The following is a 20,391-nucleotide window of genomic DNA, read 5'->3' as shown; positions in this document are numbered from 1 at the left end:
TTATCCCTAGCGGTAGGGAGGGACCAAAATTGCGGGTCAAATTTCACAAAAATATATAAAGAAGAATTCTTTAGAAATCTTCTTCTCAGAAACTAATCAGCCAGGAATGCTGAAACTTTTGTGGTAGCATTCTCAGGAAATGTAGATTCAAAATTGTGAAAACCCGGATTCACGGCGATCGGGGGGGGGGGGGGGGCACTAATGGAGGTTCAAAATTTACATCGAAATATGTGAAGTAAATCTTCATAACCTTCTTCTCAGAAAGCTGAAGCTTGTGTGAAACCATCCTCAGATAGTGTGGATTCAAAGTTGTGAAACTCATGACCCCCAGGGTAGGGTGAGCCGACAATGGGGGTCAAAGTTTAAAATACGAACATATAGAGTAAGTGTTTAAAAATCTTCTTCTCAAAAATTAATTAGCCAGGTAAGCTGAAACCTGTGTGGCAGAATTGTCAGGTAGCGTAGATTCAAAGATGTGAAAATCATGACCCCCCCCCCCCCCGAGTGTAGGGTGGGGCCACAATTGGGGGTCGAAGTATAAGATAGGAACATATAGAGTAAATATTTAAAAATCTTCTTCTCAGAAACTAATCATCCATGAAAGGTGAAACTTGTGTTAAAGCATCCTCAGGTAGTGTAGATACAGAGTTGTGAAAATCGTGACCACTGGCGGTAGGGTAGGGCCACAACAGAGGGGGGGGGGGGTGAAGTTTAACATAGGAATACATAGATTAAATATTTAAAAATCTTATTCTCAAAAACTTATCACTCAGCTATGCTAAGGAAGGTATCAGAATTCTACCACGTGTGATTTAGAAAAATTTGCATAAGCCCCGCCCCTTATTCATGTGATTTAACGAGATATGAGTGTTTCGGCAATTAACAAAGATCTATAAAAATAAATACGACTAATTATTGGATAAGATTGTTTCAAGAAAGGTGCATTGAAATAAAAACATCCACTATTCTTTATATCTCGCGAAATCATAAAATTCCTAAGTCGTCTGATGACGTGTCGAGGTTGACTACGTCACATCGGCGCTTTCAGCTGTGATCAGAATAAACATGTGGACTTCAGTGATATGTCTGAGAATTTAACTTATTTACAACCAGCGTGGATGGAAATCGGGATATGATTCAACTGAACAAGGTAGGATTTATATGTACTTTCCCTAAATCTTGTTTTATAATATGTTTTACGGTGCTACCGTTCTGGCGAGCGCAGCAAGAATTACACTTACTGTACCTTGCATCATTGTCAACTTGGAGTTTTATTTAGGTATCAAAGAACGTCAAAGAATTTTTGAGAGAGTATTGCTCTACAATAAGTATGCCAAAGGTACTAATTTTAATGGTTATGATACATACAGCGCAACCCCCTACCCAGAGAGAGAGAGAGGGAGAGAGAGAGAGAGAGAGAGACCGGTACCTGTTTGTAGGTGTGTAACTTCCCACTTTTAAAATTAATGGTCTGACTATATCCAATATCTACATAATTTTTTTTACCTGTTGATTTTTTCATTTATTCCTTTTTATTTAGTTCAAAATGTCCTATTCTTTATTTACTCCCTACTCATATACTTACATGTACCTGCCTACTGTACATGCATGCACAATTAGTTTTAAAATGGATCGATATGAAAGTAAAGTATGGCTCTTGCTAGTATATATATATATAAAATCTCTATATTAAAAAAAGTTTAAAAACAAATCATATGTCGATGAGGCTGGTATCGCAGACTATACTGAAATAGCCAGTACACTCATTACAGATGTTTGATCCACCTCTAAATGTATCGCGGGAAATATAGCGCGAGTGCACTGTGACGTCATCCATGACTTTGTTCGTCTTTGTTTACGTTTCTCGACTCAATGCGAAGGTATGGAAGCATGTAACAAATCTTTTGAGTCTCGCCAAAGCATATGCGATACTCAAAACGTGTCTTCAAACTTTATGTCACCGTAAATTACGAGTTAAAAGTAGGCCATTTTTGGCATAGCACCACGGGTGAAAACATTAGAGAGCATTATGGGACGTAGACAAAAAATTTTGTTTGATGAACTGTAGGTTTAGCTCGTTCTTTTTCCCGCGCACACTGGTTCTTAGAGCTCGCTTCGCTAGCCGGCGCTGCGCGCCGGCGAGCTGCGCTCGCTATTATTTAATACTGCGGGATGAAACAGAAACGAAGCGAAATTCCTCGGCTTCGATTTAGTTTACTTGTTTACAGTTGTTTTCCATGTAATATTGTGTTTAAAGATCAGTTTGGTGACTCGATCAGGCAAAGTAAAAGTTATGCGTTTTGCTAATTTTGATCATAAAGTGTATTGAGGCTCATTGTAGCTGTTAAGTGGTCTTATATCGCGAAAATATTATAGCTCGCATTTCCTCATGTTCAAAGAAAATGTAAACAATGGAAAGTCCAAACACTGTATGTGCTAGCACTACAAAGGTTACTGTGAGGATCTGGATGGAATATAGACAAGACTGCATCGTTGTTTTTGTAAATCGAAATGTATTATTTCATTTAGCCTTATTTTTGAAGATTACATGAATAGACAAAATTAAAGTGTTGTTAAAACAGAATTTCCACACATTTTAAAGAATAAACATTTGATTATGCCTGTTGTGATATTGAAATTAAAACTTCTATTAGTATGCACAATGAGTAATTTTCCAATTTTATGTTATGTTTAGCACAATAGTTTGCTAATTGTGACATATCATTCATTTTCAGGGTTATTTAAGAAGTTAATGGTCCACTGGTGACACGTTTTGGGGTGTTGATAAAAAGCAGGTACTCTTTAATTATTTCTTTTACTCACTAACTTCATGTATATTTGGTTGGTTATTTTTTTTAAATCATATTAGAATGTGTTTTTCATTGATACTTATTGAAGTTAAATTTGATAATTTGATAAATATTAATCATTTCAGGCATTGGTTTTCTTCAACTGCACTGCCTCTTAATATAAAAAGACAGAAGAAAAGAACATGCACTGGGCGAGAAGATTAGTCAATTGCCATAAATTCCACATCATGTTTGAATAATACTGAAACTCAGAAAACCCTAGTCTTGTTGAACAGTTTGTCACAGAAAAACAATCTCTATAGTATTTGTCAAGTTGATTATTATAATAAATTCTTGATAAAAATTGATTTTTCTTGCTTTCTTCTTTTATTAAAACAATTTAATGAGTAAAGTATTTAAAAGTATTTCTTATTTATTTACCAGCAAAATAACATAAACCATTATGAAACATAAATGTGTAAATTACAAACTCAGCATTTAACCATGCTACCCCCCCCCCCCCCCCCCCGCCCTTATATGACGGCAACAGATGAATTATTTTTTCCAATTTCAACAATTTGGTAATGATGACGGTGTGAACAGAGATAGCATTCTAACATTATTTCAGTGAAAATCGCAGCTTTTTATTATTTTATGAATGAAAATTAAAATCATGATCTTAGTCAGTGTTACATGTGAATTTAACGCAAATGACGCCGAAAATGAAATGGGCCAGATAAAATGCAGTAGTGCAAGGGCACACACTTGATCAAATATATTGAAAATTTACATGTCTTACCATTTTATCCCCATTATATCAAAAAGTGCTGGGAGCTGTATGAAATCGCTACGTATTCATATAAATAAGCGTTAATTGTGGGAATTTCTTGCAAAATGCTGTTCAGACACTATGAACGTTGAATTTAATAATTGTTCTTTCTTGAATATTTCAATCTCCCAGCACTTTTCGAAATTTTTGATGTTCATTTTACAAGTTAGAAACAGAAATATTTATTTTTGTTTCTGTTAAGCCCTTGCACTTTGCATTTTTCTGTATTATTCCTGATTCATCTATTTTTAGCACGATCACAAAATATAGCAAAATTAAAAGGCTAACATTTTATGAGATAAATATCGCTATTTTTTTATGGACGCCTGTAACATAGCTGAGCATCCAGGAAAGCTGACACTTTTGTGGAGGCATCCTTAATGTAGATTCAAAGTTGTGAAAATCATGATCCCCGGGTGTAGGATGGGGCCACAATTTGGGGTCGAATATAAACATGGGAATATAAAGAGTAAATCTTAAAAAATCTTCTCAGAAACTAATCAGCCAGGAAATCTGAAACTTGTGTGAAAGCATCTTCAGGTAGTGTAGAATCAACGTTGTGAAAACGATGACCCCTGGCGGTAGGGTGGAGACATAATGGGGGGTTGAGGTTGAACATAGGAATATATAGAGTAAATCTTTTAAGATCTTCTCAGAAACTAATCCAACAGGAAAGCTGAAACTTGTGTGGAAGCATTCGCAGAGAGCGTAGATTCATAGTTGTGAAATTCATGACCCCCAGAGGTAGGGTGAGCCAACAATGATGGTCAAATTTTAACATAGGAACATATAGAGTAAATCTTTAAAAATCCTCTTCTTAAAAATTAACAGTCAGGAAAGCTGCAAATTATGTGGAAGCATCCTCAGGTAGTGTGGATTCAACGTTGTGAAAATCATGACCCCTTCGGGTAGGATGGGGCTACAATGAGAGCGAGGGTCAAATTTTTCATAGGAATGTATAGACTTAATCTTTAAAAATCTTCTTCTCAGAATCTGATCAGTCAGGAAAGCTGAAACTTTTGTGGAAGCATACTTATTTAGTGTAGATTTAAACTTGTGACAATCATGACCCCACGGGGTAGATTGTGGCCACAATGGGGGATCGAAGTTTAACATAGGAATATAGAGAGTTAATCTTTAATAATGTTTTCAGAAACTAATCACCCAGGAAAGTTGAAACTTGTGTGGAAGCATCCTCAGGCAATACAGATTCAAAATTGTGAAATGCATGTCTTCCGGGGGTAGGGTGAGGGGCATAATGGGGGTTGAAGTATAACATTAGAACATAAAGAGTAAATGTTTACAAATATTCTTCTCAGAAACTAATCAGCCAGGAAATTTGGAACTTGTGTGAAAGCATCCACAGGTAGTGTAGATTCAAAATTGTGAAAATCATGACCGCGTGGGTATGGTGGGGCCAAAATGGGGGTGAAAGTATTACATCAAAATATGAGTAGTACATTTTTAAAGCCTTCTTCTCAGAAAGTAATCAGCCAGGAAAGCTGAAACGTGTGTGGAACCATCCTCAGATAGTGTGGATTCAAAGTTGTGTACTTATGACCCTTCAGGGTAGGGTGGGGCTACAATGTGGGATCGAAGTTTAACATATGATTATATAGAATTAATCTTTAAAAATCTTCTCTTCAGAAACTAATCAACTAGAAAAGCTGAAACTTGTGTGGAAGTATCCTCATGAAATGTAGATTCAAAATTGTGAAATTCATGACCCCCGGGGGTAGGGTGAGGCCACAATTGGAGTCAAAATTTAATTTAGGAACAAAAATAGTGAATCTTTAAATTTCTTTTTCTCTAAAACTAATCAGCCAGGAAAGATGAATCTTGTGTCGAAGCATTCTTAGGGAGTGTAGATTCAATGCTGTGAAATTCATGATCCCCGGGGGTAGGGTTGGACCAGAATTAGGGGTCGAAGATTAGCATTCGAACGAATAGAATAAAACTTTAAAAATCTTCTCAGAAACTAATCAGTCAGGAAATCTAAAACTTGTGTGAAAGCATCTGCAGGTAGTGTACGATTTGATTTGAACATATTTTATTATGCCAAATAATATTTACATAATAGGATTGGGCAGCAGGCAAAGCCTATTTAAGCCTTCTCCACAGGTAGTGTATAATCAAAGCTGTGAAAACGATGACCCCTGGCGGTAGTATGGGGGCATAATGGGGTGTTGAAGTTTAACATTAGACCATATTGAGTTAACCTTTACAAATCTTTTTCTCAGAAACTTATCAGCCAGGAAATTTGGAACTTGTGTGAAAGCATCCACAGGTAGTGTAGATTCAAAATTGTGAAAATCATGACCGCATGGGTATGGTGGGGCCAAAATGGGGGTGAAAGTATTACATCGAAATATGAGTAGTACATTTTTAAAGCCTTCTTCTCAGAAAGTAATCAGCCAGGAAAGCTGAAACGTGTGTGGAACCATCCTCAGATAGTGTGGATTCAAAGTTGTGTATTTATGACCCTTCAGGGTAGGGTGGGGCTACAATTTGGGATCGAAGTTTAACATAGGATTATATAGAATTAATCTTTAAAAATCTTCTCTTCAGAAACTAATCAACTAGAAAAGCTGAAACTTGTGTGGAAGTATCCTCATGAAATGTAGATTCTAAATTGTGAAATTCATGACCCCCGGGGGTAGGGTGAGGCCACAACTGGAGTCAAAATTTAATTTAGGAACAAAAATAGTGAATCTTTAAATTTCTTTTTCTCAAAAACTAATCAGCCAGGAAAGATGAATCTTGTGTCGAAGCATTCTTAGGGAGTGTAGATTCAATGCTGTGAAATTCATGATCCCCGGGGGTAGGGTTGGACCAGAATTAGGGGTCGAAGATTAGCATTCGAACGAATAGAATAAAACTTTAAAAATCTTCTCAGAAACTAATCAGTCAGGAAATCTAAAACTTGTGTGAAAGCATCTGCAGGTAGTGTATAATCAAAGCTGTGAAAACGATGACCCCTGGCGGTAGGGTGGGGGCATAATGGGGGGTTGAAGTTTAACATTAGACCATATTGAGTTAACCTTTTCAAATCTTTTTCTCAGAAACTTATCAACCAGGACATTTGGAACTTGTGTGAAAGCATCCACAGGTAGTGTAGATTCAAAATTGTGAAAATGATGACCCCTGGCGGTAGGGTGGGGGCACAATGGGGGATTGAAGTTGAACATAGGAATATATAGAGTAAATCTTTAAAAATATTCTTCTCAGAAACTAATCAGCCGGGAAAGCTGGAACTTGTGTGGAAGCATTCTCAGGGAGTGTAGATTCAGAGTTGTGAAATTCATGACCCCCAGAGATAGGGTGAACCCCGAATGGTGATCAAATTTTAACATATGAACATATAGATTAAAACTTTAAAAAAAATAATTCTTAAAAATAAACAGCAAGGGAAGCTGCAACTTATGTGGAAGCATACGTAGGAAGTGTGGATTGAAAGTTGTGAAAATCATGACCCCTTAGGGGAGGATGGGACCACAATGGGGAGGGGGGATGGGTTCGAAGTTTTTCATAGGAATGTAAGAATTTAAAGGACATATCGCATGATTTTTAAACTTCGTTTTTTTTTTAATAAAATCATTCTATACTTATTAAAAATCGATTTCGTCGCAAATTTTACATGATAATCTGCCTAGTTTATTAGTTTGAAAGCGATGAAGTTCAAATCCCGCGATATGCATATTTTTTCTCGCCATCTACCCGCCATCTTTTGTGACGTCATATGCGACCTCGAGCGAGAAGGTGTGAAAACAGCTGTTAGCCATCATTGTAATCGGATTACGTTTAATCGACCATTTAACCAATTATCACTTATCAGATTACTGATAACGGAACGCTATGGTGTTTTGTGCCGCCTACGGGTGTTCAAGCCGTCAGAAGAAGGGATGTGGACTGAGTTTTTTCAGTTTTCCAAAGGAAAGTGTGAGGAAGAAGACTTGGACGATTTTTTGCCGCCGAGAGGGTTTTGTGCCAACGAAAAACAGCCGTCTATGTTCTGTTCACTTTTCCAAGGATCAGTTGGACAGAGATCCCGATAAACTACGAGAAAATGGATATGATGGTGCTAAAATTCGACTGAAGAGTGATGCCCACCCGGATATCCCGCTTCTTCTTCAGCAACCCCAGGCGCAACCCCAGGACGAGAATGCCGCCATTCGTCTGCCCCCCACGAAGCCCAGAGGAGCATTTGCAAAGCGCCAGAGAGCAGACGTAAGTTTTTATTATTTTATTATATATCTGATTTTCAATTAGATCAGAAATATAAAGTTTGAAATATAATAAGTACATGTACACTGCATTGAACTCAGTTGAAAAAAGTGAAATCTATAATAAGCCAATAAAGGCTTTGGAAAAAGAGCAAATTCATGTTTTGTTTTTATCTTACACCAAATTCTACATAAAATGATATTTGAATATTATGTAATAATGATTATTATATAATTTGTAAAGTGCATGCTCAGATTGAAACTGTTTTTGATGTATGTTTGTCTGTGACAATTTTATTAATAATATTTATTTTCTTGTAGATACTACGCCAAGTTCTTCAAGAGGTGGAAACGAGGAATGAAGGACAGTGTACTGTGTCAGCTAACCAGGAAGACTGTGAAGTGCCACCCCCTGTACAGGAAGATCCCCCACCAGCCGATGAGGTAACTGTTGCTGCCACCTCTACCCAGACGGAGAAGAAATGTCAGGTTGACATCCGTCCGCCACAGAGGACACGTAGGATTCAAGTCTCCATGACTGATGTGAAGCCTGTGAAGACTGTGTCGACTGGAGTTCAGTGCTCGAGCCTGTCTGACGGTGTTCCACTGCGAGTTGCCGCCGGATTAGCGCCCCAACCTGTGCCGCCACAACCTGAAGAGAGTGACAGTGATTAGGATGACAGTGGTGACCACGACCCGGATTATGACCCATTAGACCAGACCGAGGATGTTGAGGACCATCATCATAGTTCTTATACCCTGAGGAGTGATGCCCCGCCGGAAGAAGAAAGACAGTTTCTTGTGTCCGAGTCCTGCTTGGCCAGCATACTTGGAAAATGTGACTTATGTGAAGAGCCATGTGAGCCAGTTGTACAGTTTACCAGAGGCACCATGATTGGAACTGTTTCCACCTGCACAAATGGACATACCACCCAGTGGGAGAGCCAGAAATGTCACCATGGAATGCCCTGGTCCAACCTTCTCCTGGCTGGTAGCATGGTGTTCAGTGGAATCAACACAGCCAAGTGCCTGCGCTTATTTCGCCATCTTCGAGTGCCCACGATCTCTGCATCAACCTTCAACCGAATCCAGTCAGCCTATGTTGTGCCAGCAGCTTTGTTTACCTGGGACTTCCATCAGGCCGAGCTGCTCAACCAGTATGAAGGAAGGACACTTACACTAGGAGGTGATGCTAGGTGTGACTCCCCCGGCTTCTCTGCCAAGTTTGGATCGTATACCTTGATGGACTTGGAGACAGGGAAAGTGGTAGACTTCCAGTTAGTTCAGGTGAATATGATTTTATAATTTCATTAAAAAAATGATAAGCTTATACATGGTTAACTGATTTATGGTAAAAAAAAAAGAAAGAAAATAGCTTAAACAAGAATGTAATGATAACAAATAATTCTTATTTTACAGAGTAATGAGGTGGCTGGGTCCACTCACATGGAACTGGAGGGACTGAAGAGGGGACTGCAGCGATTGGAAGATGCCGGCCTCCATGTCCAGACCCTTGTGACCGACAGACACGGAATGGTGAAGAAATTCATGAGAACAGAACACCACGACAAGAAGCACTACTTTGATGTCTGGCATATGGCTAAAGGTATTGTATTTTTCAATTACATAACGTCTACTTAGTTTTCATAGCTTGTCAATTTGCCTTTTGATTGACTTTGTTATTTTATAAATACAGGTATTTCAAAGAAACTCGAGGCCAATGCCAAGAAAAGGGATTGTGGAGATATCAGACTCTGGACCAAAAGTTCTGTCAACCACTGTTACTGGGTTGCCGCCTCCAGTGGAGACAACGGAGAGATGAAGGAGCAGAAGTGGGCATCCTTGGTGGAGCATGTTGCCAATAAACATGACAACTGTCAACATGGCGAGTTGGATGAAGATAGACAGTGGCTGAGAGAAGGTAAAAAAAAAAATGACTTTAAATTTCTACTGTGCTACTGTGCAGTATTTTAAAATTGTATAATTTGTACAACTAAATTAAAATTCTGATTAAATAATAACATTCTTTATCAGGATCCAGAGCCCATAAGCTGTTTAAGGAGGTAGTGGAAAGCAAATTTCTACTGAAAGATGTATCCAAACTGTCACCTCTACACCAAACATACAGCTTAGAGGTCTACCACAGTGTAGTAAACAGTTTTGCCCCGAAGACTACACATTTCTTCTACCCTGCAATGATGGCCAGGTAATCATCAATAATTTTTAATTTTCACTGTGATTGACATTGACCATTACATTAAACCAAATAATCTAACATGTTCTTTTATTACAGATTGTGCGTATCAGCTTTACACTTCAATGAAAATGGGCGACGACATCAGGCTGTTACAAAAGAAGGTGCATCACAGTGGCAGTTGAGCTTCCCCAAAGGAAAGAAGGGTGAACATGCAGTTGTCAAGCCACACAAGACACCTATTACCTATGGTATGTTGTCAAACCTCTAATTATGACATTTTTTTGTAAGTACAGACACAAAGTAAAACTTAATAATATGTTTATTCAAAGTTTTTCTAATTTAAGATAACAAGAAAGTTGTAATACATTCAATACATAATATATATTTTTTAATGTCTTTTTTTTTTTACATAGTTCAATGTTTTTTTTTCAGATTATGTGGACATCTTGCGGTTGAATCTTGTAGAGCGTAGACGACAGATACCCTCATGTCCAGCAGCTACACAGGATGGAAAAGCCTCTCTTGGATATCAGCCACCACCTCTTACATCAGCCTACGCTGCAGTCAACAAGGACCAGCTCATCGCCACACGCCGCACCAGGTTTGCCAGATAAAGTCTATGAAGCCAGATGAGATTCCCGAAAGCCAGTGTAGTTCTCTGATGGGAATGTCCTACGAATGGCTGTCACAACACATGCTGGCAAAACTTTTCGGTTCCCCCTTCCTAGACGGTGCCATATCCAGAGGACAAATCTCCTATAAGCGATGTGTCGATATACCCTGTAAATAAACAGTCAATTATTGGTTGTGATACAGAATAAGAGATTGTTGTTGTTGAATTTTGTTTTTTTAATCCTATAGTTTATTGTTGGATATTTTCATAATTTATTATTTATTAATGCTGAAAATTGTTGTTTTTAATATATTTGTTTCTGATTCCATATCTATATTGTGTGTAAGTTATACAAAAGAAAGAAAGAATTGAGTACATGATTCATTCCAGTTTATTCATGAAAATTAAACAGTTAAAACTGGTTATTGTCTTACTCATTCATTGGTTCGTTGTCATCCAGTGGCCCCTCTCTTTGGATGTACTCATGGAGACTAACTTCAAGGACTCGAGCATTCAAGCAATTGTCTCTAAAGGTTTCATGGTCAGTAATACATTCGAGCTCACTTGACTCTCGAATCTGGTCAACAAGTGGGAACTCTGCACAGCATGTGCACTCCATTGTTGTCTCCATAACTTCGCAGGAACCACATTCACACCTTTATTAAAAGATAAAATGTTTTTTATATGAGTTGCATTAAAACCGTACTTTTACGGGAAATGAAAGCTAATGCAGTGTGTTTTTAAATAACTACCGTAGTCATTTAAAATTGAATTACAATTTACGGTGTTAAACGGATATAGCAGATTTTTAGACTATACTTTTACAACAATGAACATTCTATTCATAAAAACGAAAAGTAAATGGATTTATTATATTTATTTATTAAATAAACATCTCATAAAGATGTTTTAGTAAATATCCTTACCAAATTGTGTTAGCACGTCTATCGAGCTGATCGTTTCCACGGACTTCATCGTCACTTTCCCCGCTACTTTCTTGGGCTATATGATCGTTATTTATCTGCAAGGGGGGCTCAAACATGTACGGCTGGATGTTAAGATTCTCGGGAATTTCATCAACATCAGAAAAAACGTCTTCCATGGCGAGTAAATGTCAAAAGATAACGCTAATCCTACTATGTGATGACAGTCAGCTGTTCGAAGAAGGTCGCATATGACGTCACAGTACCACGTGACACGCTACCTAATTAACGGGTTGTTTTGACGATCGGGGCTCAGATTTAAATCGATATTATGGCTAATTAACGCTTTTATACATCAAACAAACTATCGGAAGTGATTACTATATACACAAGGAAGCCAAAAAATGTAAAATGTCCCGTAGTTCAGAAACGTGCGATATGTCCTTTAAGATAGGAACATATAGAGTTAATCTTTAAAAATCTTCTTCTCAGAATCTAATCAGTCTACAAAGCTGAAACGTATGTGGAAGTGTCCTCATGTAGTGTAGATTCAATGTTGGTAAAATAATAACACCCATGGGAGTAGGTGGGGCTAAAATGGGGGTCAAAGTATACAATGTAAACCTTTTAAAATGTTCCTCTCAGACACTAATCAGCCAGGAAAGCTGAAACCTGTGTGGACGTATCCTCAGGTAGTGTAGATTTAAACTTGTGACAATCATGACCCCACGGGGTAGGTTGGGGCCACAATGGGGGATGGAAGTTTAACATAGGAATATAAAGAGTTAACCTTAATACTCTTCTCAGAAGCTAATCAACCAGGAAAGTTGAAACTTGTGTGGAAGCATTCTCAGTCAATGCAGATTCAAAATTGGGAATTGTATGACCTCCGGGGATAGGGTGAGCCCACAATGGGGTTAAAGTTTAATTTAGGAACATATCGAGTAAATCTTTAAACATCTTCTTCTCAAAAACTAATCAGCCAGGAAAGATGAAACTTGTGTGGAAGCATCCTCAGGTATTGTAGATTCATAGATGTGCAATTCATGACACCTTGGGTATAGGGTGGGGCCACAATTAGGGGTCGATATTTAACATAAGAACATATAGAGTAAATCTTTAAAAATCTTCTTCTCAGAAACTAATCAGCCGGGAAAGCTGGAACTTGTGTGGAAGCATTCTCAGGAAGTGTAGTTTCAAAGTTGTGAAATTCATGACCCCCAGAGATAGGGTGAACCCAGAATGGTGATCAAATTTTAAAATAGGAACATATAGAGTATAACTTTAAAACTCTTTTTTTCAAATATAAAAAGCCAGGAAAGCTGCAACTTATGTGGAAGCATCCGCAGGTAGTGTGGACTTAAAGTCGTGAAAATCATGACCCCTTGGGGTAGGATGGGGATACAATGGGGGGGGGGTTGGGGTTGGGGGTTCGAAGTTTTTCATAGGAATGTACAAATTTAAGATAAGAACATATAGAGTTAATCTTTAAAAATCTTCTTCTCAGAATCTAATTAGTCTGGAAAGCTGAAACTTGTGTGGAAGCATCCTCATGTAGTGCAGATTCAATGTTGGTAAAATAATAACACTCATGGGAATAGGTGGGGCTAAAATGGAGGTCAAAGTATACACTGTAAATCTTTTAAACTGTTCCTCTCAGGCACTAATCAGCCAGGAAAGCTGAAACTTGTGTGGACGTATCCTCAAGTAGTGTAGATTTTAACTTGTGACAATCATGACCCCACGGGGTAGGGTGGGGCCACAATGAGGGATGGAAGTTTAAGATAGGAATATAAAGAGTGTATCTTTTATAATCCTCTCAGAAGCTAATCACCAAGGAAAGTTGAAACTTGTGTGGAAGCATCCTCAGTCAATGCAGATTCAAAATTGTGAATTTCATGACCCCCGGTGATAGGGTGAGCCCACCATGGGGGTTAAAGTTTAATTTAGGAACATATCGAGTAAATCTTTAAACATCTTCTTCTCAAAAACTAATCAGCCAGGAAAGATGAAACTTGTGTGGAAGCATTCTCAGGTAGTGTAGATTCAAAGATGTGCAATTCATGACACCTTGGGTATAGGGTGGGGGCACAATTAGGGGTCGATGTTTAACATTAGAACATATAGAGTAAATCTTAAAAAATCTTCTTCTCAGAAACTAATCAGCCGGGAAAGCTGGAACTTGTGTGGAAGCATTCTCAGGGAGTGTGAAATTAATGACCTCCAGAGATAGGGTGAACCCAGAATGGGGATCAAATTTTAAAATAGGAACATATAGAGTAAAACTTTAAAACTCTTCTTTTTGAAAATAAACAGCCAGGAAAGCTGCAACTTATGTGGAAGCATCCTCATGTAGAGTGGATTCAAAGTCGTGAAAATCATGACCCCTTGGGGTAGGATGGGGATACAATTCGGGGGGGGGGGGTTAGAAGTTTTTCATAGGAATGTACAAATTTAAGATAAGAACATATAGAGTAAATCTTTAAAAATTTTCTTCTCCGAATCTTATTAGTCTGGAAAGCTGAAAGTTGTGTATAAGCATCCTCATGTAGTGTAGATTCAATGTTTGTAAAATAATAACACCCATGGGAGTAGGATGGGACAACAATGGAGGTCAAAGAATACACTGTAAATCTTTTAAACTGTTCCTATCAGACACTAATCAGCCAGGAAAGCTGAACTTTGTGTGGACGTATCCTCAGGTAGGGTAGATTTAAACTTGTGACAACCATGACCCCACGGGGTTGGGTGGGGCCACAATGGGGGATCGAAGTTTAACATAGGAAAATAAAGAGTTAATCTTTATTAATCCTCTCAGAGGCTAATCACCCAGGAAAGTTGAAACTTGTGTGGAAGCATCCTCAGTCAATGCAGATTCAAAATTGTGAATTTCATGACCCCCGGGGATAGGGTGAGCCCACAATGGGGTTAAAGTTTAATTTAGGAACATATCGAGTAAATCTTTAAACATCTTTTTCTCAAAAACTAATAAGCCAGGAAAGATGAAACTTGTGTGGAAGCATCCTAAGGTAGTGTAGATTCAAAGATGTGCAATTCATGACACCTTAGGTATAGGGTGGGGCCAAAATTAGGGGTCGATGTTTAACATTAGAACATAAAGAGTAAATCTTTAAAAATCTTCTTCTCAGAAACTAATCAGCCGGGAAAGCTGGAACTTGTGTGGAAGCATTCTCAGGGAGTGTAGATTCAAAATTGTGAAATTCATGACCACCAGAGATAGGGTGAAACCAGAATGGTGATCAAATTTTGACATAGGAACATATATGGTAAACTTTAAAAAATCTTCTTGAAAATAAACAGCCAGGAAAGCTGCAACTTATGTGGAAGCATCCTCATGTAGAGTGGATTCAAAGTTGTGAAAATCATGACCCCTTTGGGAACGATGGGGCCACAATGGGGGGGGGGGGGTTAGAATTTTTTCATAGGAATGTAAGAATTTCAGATATGAACATATAGAGTAAATCTTTAAAAATCTTCTTCTAAGAATCTAATCAGTCTGGAAAGCTGAAACTTGTGTGGAAGCATCCTCATGTAGTGTAGATTCAATGTTAGTAAAATAATGACACCCTCGGGAGTAGGGTGGGGCAACACTATGGGTCAAAGTATACAATGTAAATCTTTTGAAATGTTCTTCTTGTAATTTCAACATTGTGAAAATCATGACCCCCCAGGGGCTGGGTGGGACCATAATGAGGGGTCAAATTTAAAATAGGAATATATCGAGTAAATCTTTAAAAATTTTCTTCTCAGAAACTAATCAGCTAGGAAAACTGAAACTTGTGTGAAAGCATCCTCAGGTAGCACTAATTCAAAGTTGTGAAAATCGTGTTCACCAGGGGTAGGGTGGGGCCAAAACCGGGGGTCAAAGTTTTAAATTGAAATATGTAGAGTAAGTGTTTAAAAATCTTCTTCTCAGAAACTAATCAGCCAGGAAAGCTGAAACCTCTGTGAAAGCATCCTCAGGTAGTGTATATTTAAAGTTGTAAAAAACATGTTCCCCCAGAAGTAGGGTGAGGCCATAATAGGGGGTCAACGTTGAAAAGAAAAATATATAGAGTAAATCTTTGAAAACATTTTTCTCAGAACTAATCAGCCAGGAAAGCTGAAACTTGTTTGGAAGCATCCTCAGGTAGTATATATTCAAAATTGTAAAAAGCATGACCCCTAGGGGAAGGGCGAGGCCACAATGAGGAGGAGGGGGGTCGAAGTTTTATATACAAATATGTAGAGTAAATCTTTAAAAATCTTCTTCTTAGAAACTAATCAGCCAGGAGAGCTGAAACTTTTGTTAAAGCATCCTCGGGTAATGTTGAGCCACAGTTGTGAAAATCATGATCCCTGGGGTTTGTGTGGGGCCAAATTGGGGGGGGGGGGTGTTAAAGTTTTACATAGGAAGATGTAAAGTAAATCTTTAAAAAATTTTCTTCTCAGAAACTAATCAGCCATGAAAGCTGAAGCTTGTGTGGAAGCATGCTCAGGTAGTGTGGATTCAAAGTTGTGAAAAACACCTTTGGAAGTAGGGTGGGGCCACAATGGATGAGGGGGGGGGGTCAAAGTTATATTGGAAGATGTAGAGTAAATCTTTAACAATCTTCTTCTCAGAAACTAATCAGGCAGATGATTCTTTATAACTGTTAAGACTTTGGCCCCAGTACAATTATTCGGCCTCACAAGAAGGTTCAAAGTTTGATGTAGTTTTATATCCCATATATAAACAATTGTTAAGGATCTTTTTGAGAACTGCAATATTCAACAATGTAATATGACTATAAAATCACCCTGTTAGGAAATTGACTATTGATTATAAACATAAGAATATTTTGCTATTTTTTTTTTTTGGGCTGTGGAATGTACAGCAATGGAAGAAGGTGCTTCTAAGATAATCTTATAGTCGCCCATGTAATAAACCATACACTTTAGTGTTCATTCCCTTTATCTTTATCTTCGGCATGTCTTTACTTATCTGCGCCTTCAGGAAATGTGATGCCTGTACTTGACTTGCACCCTTATTACACAATCACTATAGTGAGGTCGACGAAATTCCTATAGGAACGCGTTTACGTTCCACTGCTGAAGCTCTGCATTTCGTAAACTGATATGTGACTAAAATATATCTAAGAGTGATTTAATGGAATAACTCTGGTATCTATGAAAGGCCAAAGGGGTCATTTGAGATTCAAGACTAAAAATACGATATTCGAAATATGAAATTTAAGATTCAAAATTCGAGATTCAATATCTAAATTAACTAATCAAATCAAGGATCAGAATGCCTGTATCCTAGCAACATCATGCTTGTATATACAAATAAATGCTATATTCTCTCCAACTTCATTACGCAGAATATATATAATGCAATAACTTTCGCAGATCTAAGTGATTTTGCTCGCCTCGTGAATTCCCTACTGATGCTTTTGTAGCCTGGGATATTTACTATCAATAGTTTAAAAATTTTAAGACATAAGACAGATTTACATAGGAAGATGTAAAGTAAATCTTTAAAAAATTTTCTTCTCAGAAACTAATCAGCCATGAAAGCTGAAGCTTGTGTGGAAGCATGCTCAGGTAGTGTGGATTCAAAGTTGTGAGAAACACCTTTGGAAGTAGGGTGGGGCCACAATGGATGAGGGGGGGGGGGGTCAAAGTTATATAGGAAGATGTAGAGTAAATCTTTAACAATCTTCTTCTCAGAAACTAATCAGGCAGATGATTCTTTATAACTGTTAAGACTTTGGCCCCAGTACAATTATTCGGCCTCACAAGAAGGTTCAAAGTTTGATGTAGTTTTATATCCCATATATAAACAATTGTTAAGGATCTTTTTGAGTACTGCAATATTCAACAATGTAATATGACTATAAAATCACCCTGTTAGAAAATTGACTATTGATTATAAACATAAGAATATTTTGCTATTTTTTTTTGGGCTGTGGAATGTTTACAGCAATGGAAGAAGGTGCTTCTAAGATAATCTTATAGTCGCCCATGTAATAAACCATCCACTTTAGTGTTCATTCCCTTTATCTTTATCTTCGGCATGTCTTTACTTATCTGCGCCTTCAGGAAATGTGATGACTGTACTTGACTTGCACCCTTATTACACAATCACTATAGTGAGGTCGACGAAATTCCTATAGGAACGCGTTTACGTTCCACTGCTGAAGCTCTGCATTTCGTAAACTGATATGTGACTAAAATATATCTAAGAGTGATTTAATGGAATAACTCTGGTATCTACGAAAGCCCAAAGGGCTCATTTGAGATTCAAGACTAAAAATACGAGATTCGAAATATGAAATTTAAGATTCAAAATTCGAGATTCAATATCTAAATTAACTAATCAAATCAAGGATCAGAATGCCTGTATCCTAGCAACATCATGCTTGTATATACAAATAAATGCTATATTCTCTCCAACTTCATTACGCAGAATATATATAATGCAATAACTTTCGCAGATCTAAGTGATTTTGCTCGCCTCGTGAATTCCCTACTGATGCTTTTGTAGCCTGGGATATTTACTATCAATAGTTTAAACACAAAGTTAAGAAATGTGGTTATGGTAGAGAGCTTTTAAAACATATCCATTTTTTTCGGATAGCGGGAGGGGGTTGGCCAAATTTTATTAATTTTGCCGTGTAATTTTTAAGCTTCAATATCCTGAGGAGCTCTAGGTCATCTGACCCCCTGATCGAAAAAAAGATCATCTGCAAATGCTCTTATATACAACCAAATGTTAGTTCTCTCTTACTTAACAATTTTCTTTTTTTTTAATATAAACGCAGAAAATATAATTAGACTAGTTATAATACAATAACTTTCGCAGTGATTTTGCTTGCCCTGTGCATCTCCACCTGATGCTTTTAAATACTGGAATATTTCACTATCAATAGTTTAAACCCTAAGTTTAAATATGTTATGGTATAGCTTTTAAAACATATCCATTTTTTTGGCGGAGGGCGGGAGAAGGGTTGGCCTAATTTTATTAATTTTGCCATCACTGGATAAAATATCTGGTTTCAGCGCTGCGGAAACCCTTTGAAACTCTGCGGAAACTTAAGGTTACTTTAAGTTTCCGACAGGTTTCAGCACGGAAACTTCAAGTTTCATTAAGTTTCCGCAGTGTTGAAACTTAGGCTGTCCATGAATCCAAATGGTTTCCGCAATGGAAACTTACTGAAACTTGAAGTTTCTGCATAGTTTCAATCTCCATATACGTTTGGGATACATATTGTTTACAAATGGTTTCCGCGACTGAAACTTACTGAAACTTTTTATATTTTTGCTTTCACAAAAGCTGAGCAAGGTTTCTAATTTATGTAAAAACAAAACAATTTCAAACAGTTCCAAATTTATTTTGTTCAAAAATCTGAAATTGTTTCCAATAATAAATAAAATACAGCCAAGATACAATTATGGATTAACATCCATATGGCAATTCCCTTATTAGGGACTTTTATTTAAAAAATGATAAAATTGCACAATAAAAAAAAAACTCCCCTAGAAATCTTTACATTTGTATTTTTTTTCATCTCGATTAAATGCCTATCGAATCTCATTTTAAAAATGCAACAAAGATCTTACTTTTTTAAAAATATGAATGCAATTTACAAAATAACTGCATGTACATGAATAAACAAAGAAAACTTCACTGTTACATGAACATGATACACTTGTCTCAATTTGTTTTTAACTACAATGAATATGTACACAATAAAAATATTTTTGAAAAGTCTAAAGTATCCATCTGTAGTAAAAAAAAAAATACACTATAAGATAGTAGTTGACTATAGAGGTATGACCCAGATTTGATTTGAATATGTATGTCAATAAATTCCAAAATGAGGTCAAAGTGACCCACTTACAAGTTGGGATAAACCTTTTCTTTGTTAGTAATATAATCTAATGTTTTACAATAGAACAGGATTTGATATCATTTATTTGATAATCCATTAAGTTCAAAGTGAACTTCTCATTTCCACCCATGATGTACCAACTGATCAGATTTTAATATCATAAGCCTGTCAGTATTTAAAAGATGACCCAGAGGGAGATATGAAAAGCTTGTTGGCCAATAAAAAGCTAACAATGGAGCAGTCTGTCAAATCATGTGCAAAATTATGATGTACACATTTAATCATTTATGCTGATTGCAACACCCTTCATTCCTGATGAATATTCTATGTATATATATATATATATATATATATATATATATATATATATATATATATATATATATATATATATGGTTTACCTTCCTACATTTCACTACTTTACCTACATTAATATTTTTAAATCCAAGACATGAAGTAAAATATACATTGTTAATATATGTCAAGTATTGCTACATGTACATGTACTTGCTTTTTGTAGCATGATTGTATAAAATACAAAGTATCACACAGATCATTTACCTTACAATTCTCATCAATACCAGCATTTTACTTAATATGATATAAAAATTAATTCCAATATTAGTTACAAAACACAGATTAAAACAAGTGAAAAGCTGTCAATGTGACAGCAAACCAGGTTTTCTTTTATGTGAACTGTATCCATAATCCATGTCAACCCGTATCCAGTGAAATGGAGTACCCTACATGTATATGCAACATTTTTCGATAAATTATCAGAAATCAAAATCCTAGCAATATGCACACCTCTGACATATGTACAATTGAACTGCAAAAGAACAACTTCCTATCTTGAGAACTGTAGGAGGAGTTATCCGTAAAATGAGGGTACCCTATATGCAATATTTTGCCAAAAAATGACTAAGTTCAAAAGCTGGTA

General features: G+C 37.0%; 4 protein-coding genes across 4 annotated transcripts in view; 3 read left to right on the top strand and 1 right to left on the bottom strand.

Annotated features, from left to right (window-relative positions):
- LOC128170918 (neurogenic locus notch homolog protein 2-like) overlaps window positions 1-20,391 on the top strand; it is a 658,320-nt gene that overhangs the window by 545,948 nt on the left and 91,981 nt on the right. The window lies entirely within an intron of this gene.
- LOC128170945 (uncharacterized) lies at window positions 7,171-8,293 on the top strand. Its single transcript, XM_052836727.1, has 2 exons — window positions 7,171-7,845; window positions 8,163-8,293. The coding sequence occupies exons 1-2, from the start codon at window positions 7,721-7,723 to the stop codon at window positions 8,287-8,289; spliced, it is 252 nt and encodes an 83-aa protein (XP_052692687.1). The 5' UTR covers window positions 7,171-7,720; the 3' UTR covers window positions 8,290-8,293.
- On the top strand, window positions 8,733-10,652 carry LOC128170935 (uncharacterized). The gene is made up of 6 exons (XM_052836715.1): window positions 8,733-9,128; window positions 9,261-9,447; window positions 9,538-9,762; window positions 9,876-10,047; window positions 10,135-10,286; window positions 10,471-10,652. Exons 1-6 carry the CDS (start codon window positions 8,733-8,735, stop codon window positions 10,650-10,652), a joined length of 1,314 nt encoding a protein of 437 aa, XP_052692675.1.
- On the bottom strand, window positions 10,656-11,957 carry LOC128170944 (P2X purinoceptor 7-like). The gene is made up of 3 exons (XM_052836726.1): window positions 11,578-11,957; window positions 11,086-11,307; window positions 10,656-10,818 (listed from the first exon to the last, which is right to left on the bottom strand). The coding sequence occupies exons 1-3, from the start codon at window positions 11,751-11,753 to the stop codon at window positions 10,656-10,658; spliced, it is 561 nt and encodes a 186-aa protein (XP_052692686.1). The 5' UTR covers window positions 11,754-11,957.

This window comes from Crassostrea angulata, chromosome 2 (genome assembly GCF_025612915.1).
Source record: "Crassostrea angulata isolate pt1a10 chromosome 2, ASM2561291v2, whole genome shotgun sequence".
Lineage (NCBI taxonomy): Eukaryota > Metazoa > Mollusca > Bivalvia > Ostreida > Ostreidae > Magallana > Magallana angulata.
The sequence above is the reverse complement of the archived record's forward strand: the minus strand, read 5'-3'. Positions and strand labels throughout refer to the sequence as shown.